The following is a 24318-nucleotide window of genomic DNA, read 5'->3' as shown; positions in this document are numbered from 1 at the left end:
TAGAGAAATCAAACTAGTTCAGCAAACTGCTTGCCCGATTCACTCGCTTAGCAAGGGACAGAGGGAACAATTGTTTTTCTTTCTTTTTTTGGGTGGGGTGGGGTAAAACAATGAAAATTGTAGGTAGAGTTAGGCTGCATATATATATATATATATATATATATATATATATATATGTATGTGTGTGTGTGTGTGTTTGTATTTGTTGTGAGATGATAACAAGTTAACAACCTTCAAGATGTGATTAGGGCTGTTCACGGGTCGGGTTGGGTTGGTTTACTAGTCTTTTTTCAACCAACCCGACTTGGTCGGGTTATGTAAAGATTAAACCAAAACCGACCCTCTATTAAGCAAAACCGACCTGGTCGATTTAGGTCTGTTTGGGTCGGTTTTGGTTTAAATATATACATTTCCGAAATATATATTTCAGCTTTAAAATATATATATATATATATATATATATATATATATATATTGGAAATATACATATTATATATAATATTTCAGAATATATTTTCTGGAAATATATTTAAAACTGAAATATACATTTCAGAAATATATATATTTAAAACCAATATATATATATATATATATATATATATATTTAAAACTGAAATATACATACTATATATAATATTTCAGTGAGAATATATTTATTGGATATACATTTAAAACTGAAATATATTTCGGAATATACATATTATATATAATATTTCAGTGGGAATATATTTATAGATAACTCGGTTCAGTTCGGTTCGGTTTCAATGTGAAAACTGAAACCGAACCGAATTATCGGTTTACCCATCTTTCCAACCCAAAACCGACCGGTGGTGAAGAAAAAACGGCCAAATCGGATTGGCCGATTTGAATTTATTTGTGAACAACCCTAGATGTGATGGGGTATTACTAAATTTAACTTGGTGATGGATTTTCCATGGGAAACTATGCCCCTCCCAAGCAGGTGCTGCCTTTAGAGACCAAACGAATAATGAAGTTTCTTGGGCTTGGTTGGGGAAGACAACTCTTTAAGGGCTAAGCTTCTTTCTCTTTGAGGTCATTACAACTATCATGAGGAATTTTAACTCCACATGCTTTTATTCTCAGAAAGCCTCCACTCCTACAATCCAAGTTTACATGGTCAAACTTCTAAGAAAATCATTAAGCTCAATAGGTTCCTATTCTTTGTGCACTGGGCAGACATTGGTTAGGTTTATTCTGTCACTCTTTGTTGAAAAGGTACCTGAAATCATTGTTCCTTACTTCCCTTGAGAAGGATCCTCTCCCTTTAAATTTGAGAATATGTAGATAGGATACCCTTATTTCCTAGAGACTGCTAAATCTTCATGGGAGGAGGTGGACAATAAAAAGGCGGAATTCATGTTTTAGAAGAGGCTTAATGCACTAAAGTCAAAGTCAAAAGTTTGGAATAAAGAGGTTTTGGTTTCATTAGGGAGAAGAAAAATCTGATAATAACCTAGATAGAGGACTTGGACAAGCTTGAGTTTTGTGAGATTAGGAGGTGCTAGAAAACAATAATGAAACTTGAGAGAATTGTATGAGATTCTATTGAGGGAAGAGATATCTTGGAGGTAGACATCTAGGTGTAGATGGATTAGAGGTGGAAGTTGAAATTTTTTTACTCTTTCAAAATGGCAGAAAAAAAAAAGAAAAAAAATTATTGTGACATTGGAATAGATCTCCAATCAAGAGGATATCCCAAAGATTCTCATTGCAATGTCACATGTGTCAACACTCTTGGCCGAATAGAGAAAAGAACAAGAATAATCTTAGAGGTGTCAAGAATGTATTGACCCCTACCTCAAAGAGTTTTTTATATATTAAAAGATATATACAATTACAAGAATGCCCATATAGGGTTGAAAGAGAAAAGAAGAATAAGATGTATAAGTAATATACAATAGGGACTATACTAATAAGATACATCAAGTTATAGAGTCTCCACACTCCCCCTCAAACTGATGCCTAGACATAAGCATCAATTTGTCTATAAGAAAGAGATGTCGAACTCTAGTCATAGCTTTGATGAAGATATCAGCAATCTGCATGTCTGAGGCTACAAGAGGAAGCAAAATAGATCAAGTAGTGAAAAGATCTCAGATAAAGTGGCAGTCCACCTCAATGTGCTTGGTCCTCTCATGGAAAACAGGGTTAAATGCAATCTTGATAGCACTCATATTGTCTGCATAGAGAGGAATAGGAGTAGGAAGCTAAATGCCAAAATCCATAAAGAGAGATCGTAACCAAACAATCTCACTGCAAACCGAAGTCATGGCCCTATACTCTAGTTCAATAGAAGACTTGGAGACTGTTTGTTGTTTCTTACACTTCCAAGAGATGAGTGAATCACCCATAAAAACACACCACCCAAAAGTGGACCTACAAGTGTCTGGACAACCAGCCCAATCCACATCAGCATATGCTCTCAACTGAATAAGAGAGGAGAAGGAAAAGAACAATCTCTGAGAAGTTGTGCTTCTAACATATCAAATGAGGGAAGATGAGAAGATGAGAATGTTACCTTCAGCAACTAATTGGCCAACAGAAATCAAATTTGTTGTGAGATTAGGAACAAGAAGGGTTTTGGTAAGAAGGAAAGAAGCAGTGGGTGAAAGCTTAAGAGACAAATCACTACTACCAATGATGTTTAACTTTTCACCATTGGTAGTAACAATATGTTTGTGATGGGTTTCAGTAAGGTTACTTGGTTGGTTAGGGTAGGCTCCTATCATGTGGTTGTAGCTCCAAAGTCAATGATCCAAATATGAGAAGGGGAAGCACAATAACTGGAAAACTCACCAGTTAAGCCAATAGAAAAAAGAGCAGAAGTAGCAGATGTTACCAATTGTCGAATGTTTTCCTCAATCATAGATGCCAAAGAATCACCTTTAACAAAAGAATCACCACCAATAGTAGATTTCTTACTCCCATGTGCTACAACAGCAGTGTCAATTCCATAGGTAGATCCTTCCAGTTTTATAGGAATAATATTGTCTCTATTGGAGGCCATTTCAGCAAGAAAACAGCAGTCCAGGCACAAGGATATCAGAGACAACCAAATTCAGCAATCAAGAACTCAAGAAGACAGTTCAAAAAAATCAAGTTTTTAAGACTGTCAAGTCTAAAACCTTTGAAACATGAATCTGAAGTCTAAATCAAATAAATGGGAAGCAAGAAAACCTTAGGACGACACCAGATCTAGGGTTATAGGTTGATCGTCAGCCGATTGAGAGAAAACTATCCTTAAAAATCTCCAAACCAGAACCTGAGTGTAGGGTTAAGAAGAGCATGAGAGAACCCTTCAATATGGAGAGAAAAACTCAAATTGCAGGCTGATGTAGAAGGCCTGAAGTCCAAAAAAAGCTGCAGTCCAAAAAAGGAAACTGTGCAGTGTTGCTTCCCCAAGAAGAAGATCAGAACTCCTTTGAAAACTTCACCAAACCAGATGCTGTTTGTAGGTATAATAGATCAGGTCTAGGTGACACCAGATCTGAAGTCCAAAGCTGTTGCAGTCCAAAAAAGGAAACTGTATAGTATTGCTGCCCCAAGAAGAAGATCAGAACTCCTTCGAAAACTTCACCAAATCAGATGCTGTTTGTAGGGAGAATAGATCTGGTCTAGGCGACACCAAATCTGAAGTTTGGCCTCGAACCAATGTCTCCCAAGAGAGATCTAATGAAATCTCTTCTGCTGGTTGTGCAAAGAAGACTGAACAGAAAAGGGTTGATCAAAACAGCCATAATACGACAGGATTACTGCTTCTAGTGAGGTTAAAGAGAGAGAGAGAGAGAGAGAGAGAGAGAGAGAGAGAAAATAGATCAAAGAGCAACCTGCTCTGATACCATGTCAACACTCTTGGCCGAATAGAGAAAAGAACAAGAATAATCTTAGAGGTGTCAAGAATGTATTGACCCCCACCTCAAAGAGTCTTTTTATATATTAAAATATATATACAATTACAATAATGCCCATATAGGGCTGAAAGAGAAAAGAAGAATAAGATGTATAAGTAATATACAACAGTGACTATACTAATAAGATACATCAAGTTACAAAGTCTCCACAACATGTTACCTCCTAATCTCCTATCGTTATGTTACTAATATTTGGGAATTTGTCTTCTCTATGTTTGGTTGCAGGTGGACTCAACCAATTGACATTAAGAGTTTGTTTAAGAAATCATTCTTCACGATAACAAGGAGGAGATGAAAAATTATGTGGAGATGCACTAGGGTAGCAATATTATGGTGTTTATTGGAAGAAAAGAACTCTAGAATCTTAAAAGAGATGGTCCACACAATAGAATTAATCATTGAAAAAATATATACTAAAGTGGCTTCTAGGTTAAATGCAAACAAAGTATAAACCCAAGCCCTCTTAAACACATTAAGAGGTTGGGACCACATCTAAAAGGGGTTAAATGAAAATAAAGTATAAACCCAAGCTCTCTTAAACACATTAAGGGGTTGGGACCACACCTAAAAGGGGTTAAATAAAAAGAAAGTATAATCCAAGCCCTCTTAAACATATAAAAAGAAAATATATGCCCAAAATTTTAATAAGATTTCAAATTCTGCCCCTTATAATATTTCAAATGGACCATAAATACCCTCAAGGGCCCACTTAATGTTTAATTAAAATTTTAATCAATTAAAAATGAAAAAAAGGGGGGAATAAATCACATCCATCTTTGGATGCTATATTAAAAGAAATAGATTCCCCATTATTTAGGCCGGAGACACAATTGGGCCTTATCACTTCAGGTTCCTGGTGCAAGAATCCTATTCAGATTAGGACTCTTATTTTCCAAGCAAAAAAAAAAAGAAAAAAAAAGAAAAACCGAATTACATGATTATTTCTGAAAAAAAATCCTACTCAAGCTAGGATTCCTCCACAAATTTTACTTAGTTCAGGACTCTTATTTTATGAGCTTAATCATCTTGGTCAAATCAAATCAGGACCACGATTTAACTGTGAATCAAAGATAATTTGATAAAATCAAGGAGTCCTTCAACTAAGACTCTTCCAATTGTGAAGATTTGTGATTAACCCTCAAAATGTTCAAATCAAGCCATACAGTTAATAACATCAAGCATAATGAAATCGAAAGTCCTAGTTGCACTTGGACTTCTCAATTTAACAAGACGAGTTAATATGAAGCCTCATCAAATCAATCAAGTAAGATTATATCAGATTTTGTATGATGAGAGATACTGCAAGAGTCCTGATCATACTAGGACTCTTCTAATTTGGGCTCAATTCTTTTCTAATGATGAAACTTCCATAAGTATTGGCTCTAATTGCTTATTTGAGCCCTGTATGCCCATATTCTAGGCCCACAATGCTCAAGGCGGCACTATTGAAGGAATATTTTTAATCCAATAATGTTTAAATCATTTATAACCCAAATAAGTGGGTTGGGCTAGTATGCTAGCTAAATGATCGAAACTAAAAGGTGTCCCATATGGGTGTTCCTCTCTTTAAGTGGGAGGGATAGGTGTCCTTCACCTAGGGGGAGGGGGTAGTTGCATAACTACCCCACTCCCTATTTAAGCTCCTTAAGGAGAAGCTAGAGGTTGGCTCCTCTTCGGAGAAAATTGTGTCATAGAGCATACCACTCTTAGAAATTGTTAAGAAAAGCCAAGATAAAGAGAGAATTAAAGAAAGTTCTCAAGGGAAGATAAGGAAGGAAAAGAAATCTCACTAATGTAGGTAGGTAAAGGAAAGTCCTCTGTAAATACTTCCTATATATGTCTTTTGCTATGTATCTGTTCAGATTGTTTGGATGCAAGGGTATTCTTGTCTTTTTGTTCTTTTGTATTTGGGTGTTCTTTTGTAGTTAGGCACCTTTATGATGGCTTTCTTGTAATTTTTCTTAATAGTATAAAATTCCAAGTTTGAGAGAGTGAATAGTAACTCTCTCTTCTCCATTTGAACCTTTCTCTCTTCTTCTCTTCTCTTCTTGTTTTCTTTCTCAATAAAGCCTAGATCATAACTTGGTACCAGAGCAACTAGAAGGTCATGGGAGAGTCTTTATCTACTTGTTTTTGCTCAGAGGGTGAGCTGCTGACGTCAGACTGTCACTAGATGATGCCAACAGTCTGTATAGGTGGTGGTGGCAATGTCTAAAAATTATATGGTTGGATTCACCCTGATTTTAGATGAATTTTGGTATATGTCTCATTGTGGTTTGATGTTTCTATGATTTTTTGTGGATTTTTTAAGTGAAAAATCGCAAAAATTCCATATTTGGTTTAGAGGCTTGTTTCTCTTGTTTGATGGGTTTTTATTTTGTAAAACCTGGTTCTTCTAGGCCGTTTTATATTTTGGGAATGACGGGAAGTGGTCCCCTATTTTTCTAAACCATAAAAAAATTTTGGAAGTTTTCTTCTCCCTTTATTTTGCTGCCAGCAAGCTTTTTGGCCCCTTTTCTAGCCTTTAACCGAGTTTGAACCTTCCTTTTGGGTTTGTTTGTATTTTGGTTGGGAGTTGGGGTGTTTTTTGGTTTCTGAAATAGTTTTTTGTGAGGTATGGAATCACCAAAATGGGTTCCGGTGTGTTTCCTGGAAATGTTGATGTTTCCAGTGGTATGATAACCACCGCAAAACTTGATGGGACCAACTTTCTGGAGTGGTCCCAATTGGATAAACTTACTATCACAAGGAGAGGTAAGTTAGGATTCATTACAAACAAGGAGGTAAAGCCAAAAATTAAAGAACCTAAGTTTGCAAAGTGGGAACAGGATAATTCATTGGTAATGTCTTGGATGGTCTGTTGAATGCAACCTCACATTGCTCGTAACTACAAGTTCCTCTCGATTGCTAAAGATATTTGGGACAGGGTTGCGCCACTTACTCAAAGGTTAACAATACTGCTAGAGTATATTATCTTAGGAGAGAGGCTTGTAGTATGCGTCAGGGGGAAAGAGCAATGGCTATGTATTTCTCCTCTCTACAATCTCTTTGGGAAGAATTGACCATTTGAAAACTTTTGAGTGAAAGGACCCTATAGATTCCGAACAATATAGGAAGTACATTGAGGAGAATAAGGTCTTTGGCTTTTTAGCTGGCTTATATAAAGAGTTTGATTTCACTAGGCAGCATATTCTGAGTACAGGCATTGTCTCTTTGGATACTGCTTACTCTCTTGTGCAAGGGGAAGAAAGTAGAAGGGCATCCATGATGCAACCCGCTGTGATTGAACACTTTGCCTTTATATCCTCTAAGCCTAGGCCAAGTGATAGTAAGCATCCTACTACTGATAAATCTGATGATTTCATCTACGAATATTGCAAGAAGCTGAGGCATACTAAGGAAAGATGTTGGAAACTCAATCCTCACTTGAAACCAAACAAGTTTAAAACTAGAAAGAAAGGCAATGCTCATTTAGCCATAGTTGGTAATGAGGGTCAATATTCTAATGTGACCATTCTACCTATTGACTCCTCTAACATGATGGTTAAACTTCGGAGTCTACTATTGCACTTGGAAAAGAGTGGGGCATCCTCCTCATCTTGTTCTGGTAATCCATCTAGTGCATATGCTAACACAGGTACTACACTTGCTTGTTCCACCTCCAGCCCATGGATTGTTGACTTTAGGGCTAGTGCCCATATGACTGGTATGCCTTCACACTTCATACAAACTAACCCCTGGGAAGGGCAAGATTACTGTTGTAGATGGATCTCAGACCCCTATCTTGGGTCAGGGAGAAGTCAAACATATCCATAACATTTCCCTTCGATATGTTCCTCATGTTCCTCAATTGAATAAAAACTTATTATCTGTCAATTCTCTTACCAAGTCCTATAATTGTTCTGTAACCTTTTTTCCTACCCATTGTGTTTCTTAGGATGTGAACATGGGGAAGATGATTGGAAGTGGGCATGAAATCAATGGAGTGTGCCTTTTTGATGAAGCTTCAGAATATGGATTGTTAAACCGAGATGAGTCTTGTTCTAATGAGAAATTGAGTTTTTTGCAATTATGGCATTGTCGTCTTCGCCGTATGTCTTTAAGTCTATAAAACCTTTGTTTCCAAATTTGTTCAATTCAGTGTCCAACTTGAATCCTCAATGTGGAGTTTGCCATTTATCCAAACAATGTAGAACCATATATTTTGCGATTAATAGAACAAGTAATGTTGCTTTCCATTTGATTCATTATGATGTTTGGGGCCCATATACCATTCTGTGCATGGGTGGGTATAGATACTTCATTCTCTTCATTGATGACTACACTTGATATATATGGCTCTACTTGATGAAACAACGTGATGAAGGTCCTATGATTGTTCAAAATTTCATGAATATGGTGGAAGCCCATTTTGATAAAAGAATTAAAATAATAAGATCTAACAATGCAAGGGAGTACTTTGAAAACCACCTTCGTGTGTTTCTTGAAGAACGGGGCACTGTTGAAGATTAATCAGTTTTATGATGTTTTTCTGAGTAGATGTTTAATGTTAGTTGTTAGATAGGAGGTAGGGACCATAGTAGTTATGTGAGTCCAATTTTTATTATGTTTTTGAGTGGTATATATGTTGTTTTATGTTTTGCCACCCTATAAGGGCATAGTTGTCTTTGTACTGTTCTATTATTTTTAATATAAATAATAAGTGAAGGGGGTGGCTAGATCATTGCTCTCTTTTCTTTTCAACTTTTCTTCTTCTCTTCTTCTCCTCTCTTCCTTCTCTCTTCAAGAAACTACTTTTCTTTCATATTTTCTAATTCAGCAGATTTCTACTTGGTAATAGAGCATCGGCTAGGGTTTATTGAAGCATTCTCATGCAGCCCTATATCAGCCGACTGCATGAAGTAGTAAAGGGCTGATCGATCTGCTATAGATTGCCCAATTCTTGGATTTTTTGGTGGGATTTAGTCATCAGAAAGGTGATCTACTGTTCAACATCAAAATCAGGAAGAACTGGAGTACAGGGAAGAGTCCCAGAAAAGTTGGACTCTTTGTTTTTTATCTAATCTTGGGCACCCAGGTATTGTTAGTTTTCTTTTGATTTTCTGAAGAGGGCGGTTTGGTTTTTGGAATTTTTTGAGCCCCTTAGAGTGATCGATTCACTCTTCTCTCTGTTGGGAGGCATGGGGAGGAGAGAGATTTCTCTCTAGCTAGGGTTTTCTTCTTCCGGAAGGGTTGGTTTCTGTGTGTGTGATATTAAATTATTTTTGGAAGGTCTCCAATCTATTTTTTCTTACTGTTAAACTATTTGAAGTAAGATGGAGAGTTGAAATACCGAAATGAAATCTACCGGTACTGTGGGACTGGGTTTTGGAGGTAGTAGTGATATTTTTGGGTCTGGGATCATTACTACAGTAAAACTTGATGGTACAAATTATTTGGAGTGGGCACAATCAACTAAGATGGCTATTAGTGCCCATGGAAAATTAGGGTATCTCACTGGGGAGGAGAAAAAACCTAATACAGTGATGGGTGTATCAGAATTACATGGTAATGTCCTGGCTGTGTAATTCCATGTTACTCATATTGCAAAAAAATTCTTATGGGCTAATACTGCTAAGGAGATTTGGGATGAAGTGGCTGAAACCTATTCTCAGAAGAAAAATGAAGCCAGGGCCTATCAATTAAGAAATCAGGTGATAAGTATGAAATAGGGAGAAGTACTTTGGAGTGTGAAATCAGGTGATAAGTAGTAGTGGGTTAGAGTTAATGAACCAGATTATTCTTTGGCACAATCGCTTGGGACATCTTTCTTTTAGTTCTTTGAAATGTTTTTTCCCAAAGTTGTTTGAGTCTGTTCAGTTATCTACTTTGGAGTGTGAGAGTTGTCAGTTAGGAAAACATTGTAGACAGTCTTTTAAACCAAGTAATAAAAGAAGTACTTCTGCTTTTAATATTGTTCACACTGATGTATGGGGGCCATATCATATCCCTTCCATGGGAGGATTCCATTACTTTCTCTTGTTTGTGGATGAATATACATGATATTCTTGGATTTATTTGATGAGATCACATGATGAGGTTCCTAACTTAGTACAACAGTTCCACCAGATGGTTCTCACACAATTTGGAGTGAGAACCAAGGCTTTTAGATCAGATAATGCCAGAGAGTACTTTGAGTAGGACCTGACCACGTATCTCTTAGAACATGGTGTAGTTCATCAGAACAGTTGTGCATATACACTACAACAGAATGGAGTTGCTGAGAGGAAAAACAGACACATTGTGGAGGTGGCAAGGAGTCTTATGGTGTGTGCTTCAGTTCCTGTGCAATTCTGGGGAGATGCAGTTCTTACAGCCATGCAGTTCTTACAGCCATGCATTTGATTAACCAACTTTGGAGTTTAAGGTACCATTTAGTCTTCTTTTTTCCAGATGGGGAGATATTTCATATACCTCTAAGGGTTTTTGGTTGTGTTTCCTTTGTTCACATTCTTGGCCCTCACCACAAGAACTTGGATCCTAAGGCTAAAAATGTGTTTTTCTTGGGTATGCTCAGAACCAAAAGGGGTATTGTTGTTATGACCCAGTGTCGAGGAGTAGATTTGTCACTATGGATGTTACCTTCTTTGAATTCACCTTCTTCTCAAGTTGTTCTCCTCAAGGGGAGAGTTTTGGGGAGGAGAACTCACAATCTGTTCCTCTTCCTGTTTCTTTGGTGCCTCCATTAGTTCAACTAGCACCTACACCTCCAGTCATTACTTGAGCCACTACGGGCAGCCTCACAGAAACTTCAGTGCCGGTAGATAATGGTTGACTCCACACATCCTTAACCTACACCACTCTCTATCAGTCCTTCTGAAACTCCAAATTTGGCAGATACAGTTCTAGGTATTTCTCTTGAGTCTGAGCCTATTATGTTTCCTGATGACAATGTTCCTATCCCTAACACCATTGTTGCAACTGATCCCACTGGCCTTGATCTTCCCATTGCACTTCGTAAGGGGAAGAGAAAGTGTACAACCCATTGCATTTCACACCATCTTTCCTACGGTGACTTATCATCCTCCTACCATGATTTTCTTTCTTCTCTGGACTCTGTGTCTATACCTAGGAATGTTACTGAGGCTCTCTCCAAACCTGAGTGGAAAACAGCCATACAGGATGAGAAGGATTCTTTGGTCAAAAACCAAACTTGGGAAATAGTTGATCTCCCCCCAGATAAGTAGACAGTTGGATGTAGATGGGTATTCACAGTGAAGTATAAGGTCGATGGCAAGATAGAGAGGTACAAGGCAAGGTTGGTAGCAAAAGGGTATACTCAGACCTATGGTGTTGATTATTTGGAAACCTTTGCACCAGTAGCTAAGATGAGTTTAGTTCGTATCCTTTTATCTTTAGCAGCCACCTATTCATGGCCCTTGTTCCAGCTTGATGTCAAAAATGCCTTCCTCAATGGTGATTTACAGGAGGAGGTATTTATGGACATTCCAACAGGCTTTTATGAAAATGTTGGTAAAGGAAAGGTGTGCAGAATAAAAAAATCTCTGTTTGGACTGAAACAGTTACCTAGGGCTTGGTTTGACAGGTTCAAAGAGGCACTCATTCGTTTTGGATACACACAGACACAGTCTGATCACACCCTCTTTGTGAAGAGGAGAGATGCTCTGGTGTCAATTCTGATTGTGTATGTGGATGATATAACGGTGACAAGAAATGATCTGGAGGTGATTGATGATCTCAAAAAATCATTGCAGCAAGAATTTGAGATTAAAGATCTTAGTGAGCTCAAATACTTATTGGGTATTTAAGTTGCAAGATCCAAGCATGGGATCTCTCTTCCTTTTCTCTTCAAGAAACTACTTTTGTTTCATATTTTTTAATTCAGCAGATTTATACTGGAACTGTTCACTAGAGCTCATGTAGTCATACTCCATAGCAAAATGGGGTTGCTCATTGTTGAGAGGAAGAATAGACATATGGTTGAAGTTGCTCGTGGGTTATTGTTCCAAGCTTATGTTCCTACTCGTTTCTAGGAAGATGCTATCTAGACTACTGTGTATCTTATTAACTGGATACCATCAATGGTGCTAAATCTTTGGCCCCCTCAGCAACTTCTTCTTCCTGATGAACCCACCTTCAATTTACCTCTCAAGGTCTTTGGATGTGTCTGTTTTGTTCATGATATGAGTCCTTTGAGACATAAGTTTGATCCTAAGTCTATTAAATGTGTCTTCATTGGTTACTCTCCTATTCAGAAAGGTTATAGATGTTTTGATCCTCAATCTGGTCAGAGGTATGTTTCAAAGGATGTTACCTTCCTTGAGTCCTCATCCTCTTTTTAGTTATCCCGTCCACCTCTCAGGGGGAAATTGCCAGTGAAGATCGGACTCTACCTTCCTGTTCTTGTTTTTGTGTCTACTAGTTCTTCTTCTTCCTCCCATCCTTTTATTGAGGGCATTCCTTCCCCTCCTCCTCCACCTCCTGTGTTTCGGCCTCGACCCTGGCAGTAATTCTTCATTAGGCATAGTAAGAGGGTGGCTCCTGAAGTTGAACACCCACCATAATCTAATCACTTGGACTCCGGTAATCTTGAACTTCCTAGTACTTCTATTGCTCACGTTGATCTTGATCTCCTTATTGCCCTTTGGAAGGGAAAGAGAACATGTATCAAGTATCCCATTACCAATTATGTGTCGTATGATGCTCTCTCACCTTCCTACTATGCCTATATTTCTGCCATCTCCTCTATTTCTATTCCTCGCAGTGATACAAAAGCAATGCAGTCTCGTCACTAAAAGGAAGCTATGAACCAAGAGATGGAGGCCTTGTTAAAGAACCAAACTTGGGATATTGTGCCTCATTCCAAGGGTAAGTTTCCTATTGGGTGTAAGTGGGTGTACACTATTAAGCACAGAGTTGATGGTTCAATTGAAAGGTATAAAACTCACCTTATAGCCAAAGGATATAGCCAAACCTATGGAGTTGATTATCTATAAACCTTTGCTCCTATTTCTAAGATGAATTATATTTGTGTTGTTATAACACTTGCTGCCCATTTCTCTTGGCCTTTATATCAAATGGATGTGAAGAATGCATTTCTTAATGGGGATTTGCAAGAAGTGTATATGGACTTACCTCCTGGGGTAAGCTTCCCTAATAGTGAAGGGAAAGTTTGTCATCTGAAGAAATCTTTGTATGGCCTCAAGCAATCCCAAGTGCCTGGTTTGACAAATTTAGAAATGTTGTTTTGAAGATTGGATTCTCTCAGTCTCAAGCTGATCACACTTTATTCTTAAGGAAGGTCGATGGACGATTGACTATGTTGATGACATTGTTGTGATTGGGGATGACATCTCAGGTATCTCTCAGTTAAAGTCTTTTCTTGCTTCAGAATTTTTGATTTAAGGATCTCGGTGATCTCAAATATTTCTTGGAATTGAAGTTGCAAGATCCAAGAAGGGAATCTTCCTCTCTAAAAGAAAGTATATTCTTGATTTGCTCCATGAAGCTAGGAAATTAGGATGCAAACCTGTAGAAACTCCAATTGATCCCAATCACAAGTTGAGTACTACTGAAGGAGATGTTCTTCTAGACAAAGGGGTCTTTTAGAGAGTGGTTGGCCGTCTTCTTTATCTCAGTTTGACTAAACCTGATATATCATATGCAGTCAGGGTGGTCAGTCAATATATGCATGATTCCAGAACCTCCCAAATGAAGGCTGTTAATAGAATCCCAACTTATTTTAAGTGATGTCCTAGTAAATGGATGTTGTACTCCAAGCATGGGCATATAAAGGTTGAGGCCTACACAGATGCAAATTGGGTAGGGTCTATTGATGATAAAAGATCTACATCTAGTTATTGTACCTTAGTTGGAGGTAATGTTGTTTCATGGAGAAGTAAGAAACAATCTGTTGTTGCTCGATATAGTGCTGAGACAGAGTATAGGGAAATGGCCCATGGAGTGTCAGAATTACTTTGGTTGAAGACCTTATTGACCGAGATAAGTATCCAAGCTGATCCTCCAATGAGAATCTATTGTGACAATCAAGCAACCATAAACATTGCCCACAATCTTGTGCAACATGACCGTACAAAACATATCAAAGTGGATAAACATTTTATCAAAGAGAGGATAGCAAGTTGAGATATTTGCCTACCCTTTGTAAGGTTAGAAGACCAACTAGCTGATTGTATCACTAAGGGCTTTCATCATCCAAAGTTTGCCAAGAACTTAGACAAGCTGGGCATGATTGATGTATATGCTCAGCTTGAGGGGGTGTTGAGATTGTTTGGATTCAAGGGTATTCTTGTCTTTTTGTTCTTTTGTATTTGGGTGTCCTTTTTATTTAGGTACCAATATGAGGGCTTTCTTGTAATTTCTCTCAATAGTTTAAAATTCCAAGTTTGAAAGAGTGAACAGTAACTCTCTCTTCTCCATTCGAACCTTTCTATCTTCTTCTCTTCTCTTCTCTTCTCATTTTCTTCTTGTTTTCTTTCTCAATAATTTTTACTTTTAAGAAAGGGAATAGAGGGAAATAAACCATCTAAGACCAGGTGCTTTTACTTGGTTGATTATGGTCTTTCTACTGAGACAAGTTAGGGATATAACCATCTACAGCCTAATATCCAAGGGATGATTATGGTTTCCTTTAAATGAAAATGAAGAATAGAGGGATAAAAGCTCAATACAATAAAATGTTCAACTTGATTGACTACGGTTCCATTCTTGTAAACAAAATCCAAACGATTAAGGCTGTCTACAGTTAGAATTTCATCTGATTGTCTACAACCTATTGTGAAGAAAGGAGTGAAAAGGAAATCTTCTTTATATCAAAAAAGAAAAAAGAAAGAGAGAGAGAAATGTATTATTGTAGAGTTTCTCAATTGTATTTTTTTCTTCTCATTCTTGTACACTAGATGTAAAAGAAATGCAAATGAATAGTTCTTTCTTAAGAAATACTCCATTGTTTTTTTCTTTTGTATGCATTCATTTCTCTAAGTCAGAATTAAAAGGTGTTCTCTACTTTCTCATAGAGATGTGATTAAAGGGAACAGTGCATATGATTACTTAAATGGGCCTTAACCAAAAGAATAAAAATTCAATCACTTGTTTGAGTGAGTTATGTTGCATGAGAATTTATTAAAATTTTCACAACAACATTGGCATTTTTTTGAAATTTGAGCATTTTTTTGCATTTTGCGCCTTGCTTCAAAAAGGTGCACACCTCGCCTTGCGCCTTGTGCTTTTAAAACACTGCATGAATGTCCCCAATAGGGAAGCTGAATTGGTAAGCAATAAAAATAAATAATAGATGGTCCATATATTTAAGGCCCAATATAAGAAAATACAAATTAAAGATAAAACAATAAAAAGAAGCAAGTTAAGGCTCATCCATCCCAATCTTTGTTCAAATGATGAGCAAATGATCTAGCTTCTCAAACCTGATGATGATATTGCCACAGCAAGAATAGCTGTTCTTGGAAACTCAGATATTTCTATGAATTAACTTAAACCTTGAACATTTTTACGTAAATTGACTGCAGATTCTTATTTTAGAAAGCAATTAAATGGAAATGGTGATTATAGGGATACCAAAAATGCAATGCATGTAATAATTTTTTGAGAATGTAATATAGCTACATTCAATTAATGGAGTTTATTGGGTGAAACTGATTTATCTGTATTCCATAGGTCATATTTAGCTATTGATCTCTTAATATTTGAATTTCACAGGAATATGATGTTGATGATTCTCTTTTGCCCCTTCAACCATCTCTCAATTATACTGCTCCTGAATTGGTTAGAAGTAAAGAATTCTCAGCAAGATGTTCTTCTGATATGTTCAGTTTCGGATGTCTAATCTACCACTTAGTAGCTCAAAAACCACTCCTGGACTGTCACAATAATGTCAATATGGTAATTCCATGACACAGATTTATATCATTTCTTAAGTAGTGATATTAGGTAAAGCTTGATCTTACTTTTATTTTTCTAGCTAACAGGGGGGCAGCAGATTTACAGTTATTTCTTTAATGGAGATATTTTGCATAGTTTGGTCTTGCTATGCTTTTTTAATTAACAAGATAACAACTTGGAAATTTCATGCTTTGTCAATTGGATTAGTTTTACTTTTTAGCTCCCAACCAACCACCCCCAAAAACTATAGATGTATATGTAAAGCTGTTTGTTTATGTGAAACTTCTAATAACTTAAATCTAATAACAAGTTGATTCCTTATATTTTGTGCAGCCATAACTTCCACACATTATGTCAGATTCATGCAATATAAGACTACTTGTATAAATAACTGGATAAATTTTGAAATTTCTTGGGGACTATAGTAGTATTGTGTAGTTGACAACATTTTATCAAGCGTATAATGGTCACTGTATTGTCTTTCTTATTAATAAATAGAAAAGTAGAAGTAGGCAATCAAGACCACCTATTTCCAAATTTCACCCTTTCTCTTCCTTGTTTTTTCTTTTCTAACTCCACCTTCAAGTCAATACATCTTACAACTTGGTACCAGAAGAGGAGTCATTATCATGGTGACCTTATGGAGAAGGTATATATGGAGCAACCACCTGGGTTTGTTGCTTAGGGGGTGGATGGTAAGGTGTGCAGATTGAAAAAGGCAATTTATGGGTTGAAACAATCGCCTCGTGCTTGGTTTTGGAAGTTTAGTGAAGTGGTGAAGGCTTTTGGAATGAAACAATGCCAGGTTGACCACTCGGTGTTCAACTATGATTCAGAAGCCAGAAAGATTTTATTAGTGGTCTTGTGGATGATATTGTCATAACTAGTAGTGACAAATTGGAGATCGATAAACTAAAGGTCTTTCTGCAAAATCATTTTCAAACAAAAGACCTTGGGACATTGAAGTATTTATTGGGTATAGAAGTTGTTAGATCAAAACAAGGTGTAAACCTGTGCCAAAGAAAATATGTTCTTGACCTGCTGGATGAAACAGGACTATTAGGTGCAAAACTGACTGAAACTCCCATGGAGCCAAATGCTAAGTTGAACAGTGATAAAGGGAAAATATTTGATGATCCTGGAAGGTATAGACAGTTAGTGGGGAAGCTGAACTATTTGACTATCACGAGACTAGACATCTCCTTTGTAGTTAGTGTGGTGAGCTAATTTATGCAGAACCCTCGGATACCTCACTAGGATGCAGTTCTTCGAATTGTAAGGTACCTGAAGGGAGCTCCAGGTCGTGGGTTATTGTACAAACCAAGAGGAAGACTTGAGGTAATTGGGTATACAGATGCAGATTGGGCAGGCTCTGTGTTTGATAGAAGATCTACTATAGGTTACTGCACATTACTTGGAGGAAATCTTGTGACATGGAAGAGTAAGAAGCAGACGGTTGTGGCAAGGAGTAGTGCTGAAGCCGAATACAGTGCCATGGCACACACTACATGTGAATTAGTATGGCTGAGGAATCTCCTACAAGAAATCGGATTCTCCATGGACAGACCTATGAAATTGTACTGTGACAATCAAGCTGCACTACACATCTCATCTAACCTTGTTTTTCATGAGAGAACAAAGCACATAGAGATTGATTGCCACTTTGTGAGGGAGAAGGTCCTTACTGGAGATATAAGCGTAGAACATGTGGGCTCAGATGATCAATGGGCAGATTTGTTTACAAAAGGCTTAAGCTCAGGGAGAGTGAACTATATATGTAACAAGCTGGGATTATATGACATATATTCTCCAGCTTGAGGGGGAGTGTTAGAGCTAGCCAAATAAGGGTAGATTAGTCATTTTATTTAGTTAAGTTATGTGCTTATGTGGCAGTTCTAATAGAGACTTCCTATCCCATACTTAAGTGGGGGCAGTTTAGTCTTTGTACAACTAATAAGAGACTAATCTACATTATGGTCAACTGATAGGTTTAGCTATCATATTCGACTGTTCTTCTTCCTTCTTCTTCTTTCTCCCTTACTCTCTACTGGTTCGAACTACTTAAACATAGCTGTCAAAACAGGGTGGAACTGGTTAGGCCTTCAGTCCTAGTGGCAGATAGAACATCATTGTTCAAGAGGCCCACACATGAATCAACTCAGGAAATTGAAAACAGTAGTCCCTCTATCTCCTACAAACATGCAATTAATTGGTTTTCTGATGAAGGATTGAACAGAAAACAGGTTTTCCAAGTGGGATTTATGATCCTTTGCATAGGACGCTACGGTGCCTTCCAAATATTCCAGAATTTCCAAAAGACAAAGAACAGGAGGTGCCAGATGCAAGGTGACGCATGTAATGGACTATTGAGTTTATCAAAGGAAAGCATGTTACAGTAGAAATCTTGCTGAATTAAAAAATCTGTAAAAGAAAAGATGTTTTCTTGAAGAAGAGAAGAGAGAAGAAGAAGAAGAGGAAGAGGTTTGAGAGAGAAAAGAGAGCTCATAATCTGGCCGCCCCCTTCACTAGTATTTATATTAAAAATATAAATTGGAGTACAATGACGAATATGCCCTTATAGGGTGAAAAGCATCTAAAACTGCATAAAACACTTAAAAGACAATCAACAAAGTGCCTAACAAGAGTGTTGTGGTCCCCACTTCCTATCTAAACAATAAACATATAAAAGATTATTGCTAAATCTGCACAAAACTGACTAAATCCTCAACACCTCCCCTCAAGTTAGGAGTATATGTCACACATTCCCAACTTGCGTAGATCATGTTCAATCTTGTTCTTTGCAACTCCTTAGTGAGGACAACAGCCAACTGCAATTCTAAAGAGGGATAAGGCAAGCAAACTTCTCCGTTTGTTACCCTTTCTCTTATGAAGTGCCTATCAACTTCAATGTGTTTTGTCCTGTCATGCTGAATTGGATTGTGGGCAATATTGATTGTAGCTTGGTTGTCACAATATAACATTGTAGAGAAGATGGGCCGAATGGCCCATAGGCTGTTATTCTTTCTTACTATTTATGTTCCTTTCTGTAATGGGCCTTATTCTGGGCCCATCCTCTTCTATGTTATGTTCTTGTAATTTCTTGCCCAACCAAGGGCCCCCCTTGTAATTATTCAAAACTAACTTAATGAAATAGTGTTAGGGTGTTAGAGGGAGAGTGAAGTTCGAAACTCTCATACTATAACCCTCTTTGCTGCCATCTCCCTCTTCATCTTCTACTCAATAGAAGCAATCTTCTCTGCAGTTTTTCATTCCTTTTGATTTCTACATCTATCCTAAACAGTCCCACTGTCAAGGACTGATTTTCTTCTTGGCATCAGAGCAGTCCTGAACTTGGCTTGGCTCTCATGTGGGTGTAGTCCAGCCGACTGCATGAGAATGTTCTAGGGCTGGAAGCTTCAGCTTGTTCTCCTGATTCTTGGAGGTCATTGGAGGATGCCCAAGACTCTAATCTCTTGGAGAGTGGTTCGGTGACCAGGAAGAATCAGAGAAAAGGACTGTTCGGTTCCTGATTTGGAGCTCAAATCAGAGATTGATGAGATTGTAAGTTGCAGTCAGTTATTCCTGAGTTATGTTTCTGTTTTGGGGACTGTTGAAGTGTTCGAAGTTCCCTTGAAACTGTACAGCTGTTCGGCTGTGGTTAATCTGGTTTAACCCAGAGATTTCTGGGTTGGTTTTCTCTTTTTTTTGGACTGTCAAGCTGCCGAAACCTCTTTGGATTCAGTGGTGCGAGATCTTGCTTCTGTTTGGTTGTTTTTTGGACCTGTACGGACTGTTCCTGAGGTGTTTCTCACTTGTTGACAGTGGAGTCTTCTCTGCTGCCCACACAGTGTTCGTAAAAAGGCCCCTTAATCATTACGGACTGTTTTTTTGCTCTTTTTAGGGCACTTGTTGGTGAGTACCTAGAATCCCTGATTAGAAAAGGTACTTCAATTGGGTGCACAGTGCTTGGAGGTCTGTTGATTACTTCTTGAAGGCTGAACCAAGCCATTTAGTGTCTCATGTAGACAGCAAGGTGCTGCTGCCAGGCTTGGTTCTCACAACTTCCGAGTGTGGTTTGGCCTTGTGTATTGCTGTGTTTGAGGCTGATTTAACAAAGTCCTAGCTCATCCTCATTCAGTACACTAGTAGAAGTTGACTGAATCCCTATTTGAAGTGTTTACATGATGGACTCCTCAGAGATTGAGAGTAAGAATGTTGCTGAATTTGGACAAGTTCAGGGAACTCCAGTTGATTCCTTATTGACTGTGACCACAGTTAAGCTGGATGGAACCAACTATCTGGCATGGTCACAATCGGTAAAGATTTATATATGTAGTAGAAAGTGGGGGTTTATCTCCGGGAGCAAGAAGGCTCCCCCAGAGGATGATCTATCCTATGAGAAGTGGATGCAAGAGAATTACACTGTTATTGGGTGGCTTGTGAACTCAATGCAGCCACAGATTAGCCAACACTATCTATGGATGAATTCAGCAAAGAAAATCTGGAATAGTGTTGCAGAAACCTATTCCCAAAAACTAAATGTAGCTAGAGCCTATAAATTGAGAAGTGATGTGAAAATTTTAAGGCAGGGGGAGAAATCCCTTGCTGTATACTTCTCAACCCTGAAGTCTCTGTGGCAAGAAATTGATCTAATAGAAGCTGTAACTTGGGACACTACCAATGATGCAGAGACTTACAGGAAACTAGTTGAAAGAAACAGGGTGTTTGAGTTCTTAACCGAACTAAACCCAGAATATGACATCACAAAACAGAATATTTTATCCAAGGAAAGTGTCTCATTGTCACAAGCGTATGCTTTGGTGAGCAGTGAAGAAAGCAGAAGGATGGTCCAAGTTCAAGGGGTTGGTATTAGTGATCACTTTGCGAATATGGGGGTTAAACCCAAAGGAGTTGTGGGGGCTCCTAGTGGCTCTGGAAAGAAAGAGGTTGTATGTGAATACTGCAAGAAGCCAAAGCACACCAAAGACAAGTGCTGGAAATTACATCCCGATCTTGTTCCTATTTGGTTTTAGAAAAAAACATGATAGTAGAAGGACAGGGAGTGCAAATGTGGCTACTGGTCCAGATACTGAAGTTGAGTCTGCTTGTGCACAGTTGGCAGCCATGAAAGCAGAGCATGAAAAGTTTGGGAAGATGATCAGTCATCTCGAGGGTGTAACTTCTTCTTCCAACCCTTTAGGAAATTCAGCTCTTTCTGCATTTGCTCATTCAGGTATAAGGGCTTCTGCTAATCATGCAACCACTTCAGGTAATCTTAAGATCCCTTGGATTATCGACTCAGGTGCTTCTGATCATATGACCAATGTTTCTACTTTGTTCATTTCATATTATTTGCTTCTTGGACGTGATAAAATCACCTTAGCCGACGGTTCTCTTGCCTCTATTTCTGGCAAGGGAACCATCAAGGCTACAGATTCCTTGCTCCTATCTTTTGCCCTTGATGTACCTAGACTAAATACAAATTTGTTATCTGTAAGTAGTTTAACTAAGTCATTAAATTGTTGTGTAACCTTCTTTCCTTCCTACTGTGTTTTTCAGGATTTGGAGTCTCAGAAGGTGATTGGGGGTGGCCATGAGGCGAATGGAATATACTTGCTTGATACTCCGGGACAATTCCCTGATCAGCTTGGGAATGTTGCTTTTGAGTCTGTTTTTTCAGAGTCTACTAGTCGAATTATGTTGTGTCATCGTCGTTTGGGTCATCTGTCTTTTTCTGCTTTAAGTCATCTATTCCCTGAACTGTTCAAGGGAATTAGTGTGTCTAGTCTTCATTGTGAGTTTTGTGAGTTATCAAAGCATTGTAGAAACAATTATCCTTTAAGCAAGAAAAGATCTTCTTTTCCTTTTAATATTGTGCACTCTGATGTGTGGGGGCCTTACCACTTACCCTCTATGGGGGGCTACAAATTTTTTATCTTGTTTATAGATGACTTTTCTCGGTTCACTTGGATATTCCTGATGAAATCTCGTGATGAAGTTCCAAGACTTATAAGACAATTCCATGAATATGTTCTAACCCAGTTTGCTACCAGGATTAAAATTTTCAGATCAGATAATGCAAAAGAATATTTTGAGAAGAGCTTATCCTGCTATCTCTCTGACATGGGGGTTATTCATCAAAGTTCCTTGTTAGGACCCCAGAATAGAACGAAGTTGCTGAAAGAAAAAATAGACATATTGTCGAAGTTGCAAGAAGTATTTTGTTTGCCTCACATGTTCCTACAAAATTTTGGGGTGATGCTGTCCTCATTGCTACCTACCTCATAAACGTATGCCATCCAGGGTTTTAGGGTTTAAGTCTCCCTTCAATCTTCTTCATCCGGACAAGGACCTTTTTCCTATTCCTCTTCATGTCTTTGGTTGCACCTGTTATGTACATGTTCCAACTATCCAAAGGCATAAATTTGAACCAAAAGCCCATAAGTGTATCTTCCTTGGTTATTCCCCCCACACAGAAGGGTTACTGTTGTTTTGATCCAAAGACTGACACTCGATATGTCTCAATGGATGTCACCTTTGATGAGTTTTCTCCCTTTTATGATTCCTCTCTAGAAGGACATTGTCCACAGGGGGAGGGTTTATCACAAGTGTTTGCTATTCCTCTCCCTGTCCCAGTTGAGTCTTTTGATGAGTCTGCGTCTCCTTCAAATGAATCAAGGGAGGGTCAGTCATTCCATTCTCCCTGTCCCAATGTTTCTTCCCTCTTTACTTCCTTGTCCTATCCTCAATCCCAATGTGTATCAAAGGCAAAGGTCCAGAAATGAGCAGGTTGTTTTCCATACAACACATGAGCCTGATGCACTTCCAGTCACAGATGAGACAACAGGTACTGTTTCAACCCCTTTGGAGCAATCTTTCCCTGACCTTGATATTCCCATTGCTGTTAGGAAAGGAAAACGGAAGTGCACTACACACTGCATTTCCAAACACCTTTCTTATAGTCTGCTTTCCCCTTCATATTTTTTCTATCTCTCTTCAGTTGCCTCTAACCCTATTCCCAGGTCTGTGTCAGAAGCTCTTAATATTCCAGAATGGAGGGATGCAATGAGATCTGAAATTGATGCCCTACACAAGAATGACACTTGGGAAGTGGTTGATTTGCCTGAAGGGAAGGATCCAGTTGGTTGCAAGTGGGTCTTTACTATTAAATATCGGGCTGATGGGACCATTTAGAGGTACAAGGCCAAGCTAGTTGCACAAGGCTATACACAGACGTATGGGATTGATTATTTGGAGACCTTTGCACCTGTTGCTAAGCTGACATCTGTGAGGGTTCTTCTATCTCTAGCTGCTCACTTTGACTGGCCCCTTTATCAATTCGATGTAAAGAATGCATTTCTAAATGGTGAATTACATGAGGAGGTTTATATGTCTCTTCCTCCAGGGATGTATGGAAGAGATATGCAAGGAAAGGTATGCAGACTGAAGAAATCCCTTTATGGCCTCATGCAGTCCCCTAGAGCATGGTTTGAGAGATTTAGAACACTTGTCAACTTTGGCTATGTTCAGACACAGTCTGATCATACTCTTTTTGTGAAGAGGAGTGGACCTTTGGCAGTATACCCCATTGTGTATGTAGATGATATTGTTGTGACTGGTAATGATGTTTTAGGAATTCATGCTCTCAAATCTTTCCAACACACAGAGTTTGAGATTAAAGACTTGGGGGAATTGAGATACTTCTTTGGCATAGAAGTTGCTAGATCCAAGGATGGGATTCTTATCTCCCAAAGGAAGTATGTTCTTGACTTGCTCTCTGAAACTGGGAATATGGGTGCTAGACCAGTTGCTATTCCTATTGATATAAGTCATAAACTTTCTGCTTCAGATGGAACATTGTTAGAAGACAAAGGGGTCTTCTAGAGACTTCTTGGGAAACTCATGTACCTATGCATGACTCGGCCAGATATTGCATATGTTGTCAATTGTATTAGCCAATTCATGCATTCTCCCCAAGACACTCATATGGCAACAGTAGAGTGAATTTTGTGTTATTTGAAGGGCTCTCTAGAAAAGGGAATTTTGTTTGCCAAGCATGGTCATATGAAACTTGAAGCCTATACTGATGCTGACTAGGCTGGAAACATTGATGACAAAAGATCTACTTCTGGGTATTGTAGCTTGGTGGCTGGTAATGTTGTTTCTTGGAGAAGCAAGAAACAATCGGTTGTTGCTTGATCTTCAACAGAAGCAGAATACAGGACCATGGCACATGGAGTTTCTGAACTGTTATGGCTAAAATCATTGACAGAGGAACTTGGGGTTGAGCATGACAAGCCAATGATGTACTGTGATAATCAGGCTGCCATCAACATTTCCCACAACCCAATGCAACATGATAGAACTAAGCATATTGAAGTTGATAGACACTTTATTCGAGAAAGGGTCTCTTCGGGTGAAGTGTATCTTCCTTTCATCACATCTGAAGGACAGTTAGCAGATTTTC

At 38.3% G+C, this 24318-nt stretch overlaps 1 protein-coding gene across 3 annotated transcripts in view; it reads left to right on the top strand.

Annotated features, from left to right (window-relative positions):
* Nucleotides 1-24318, top strand: part of LOC148873759 (SCY1-like protein 2 A) — a 119791-nt gene that overhangs the window by 25498 nt on the left and 69975 nt on the right. For all 3 annotated transcript variants that reach the window (XM_088944236.1, XM_088944218.1, XM_088944225.1), the window contains exon 4: nucleotides 15669-15851. In XM_088944236.1, the coding sequence (XP_088800362.1) occupies nucleotides 15669-15851 (183 nt within the window). The remainder of the gene's footprint in view (nucleotides 1-15668; nucleotides 15852-24318) is intronic.

Source organism: Nelumbo lutea, chromosome 1 (assembly GCF_056320005.1).
Source record: "Nelumbo lutea isolate HS-2025 chromosome 1, American lotus-T2T, whole genome shotgun sequence".
NCBI lineage: Eukaryota > Viridiplantae > Streptophyta > Magnoliopsida > Proteales > Nelumbonaceae > Nelumbo > Nelumbo lutea.
Note: the sequence above shows the minus strand (reverse complement) of the source record. Positions and strands in the feature narration are given on the sequence as shown.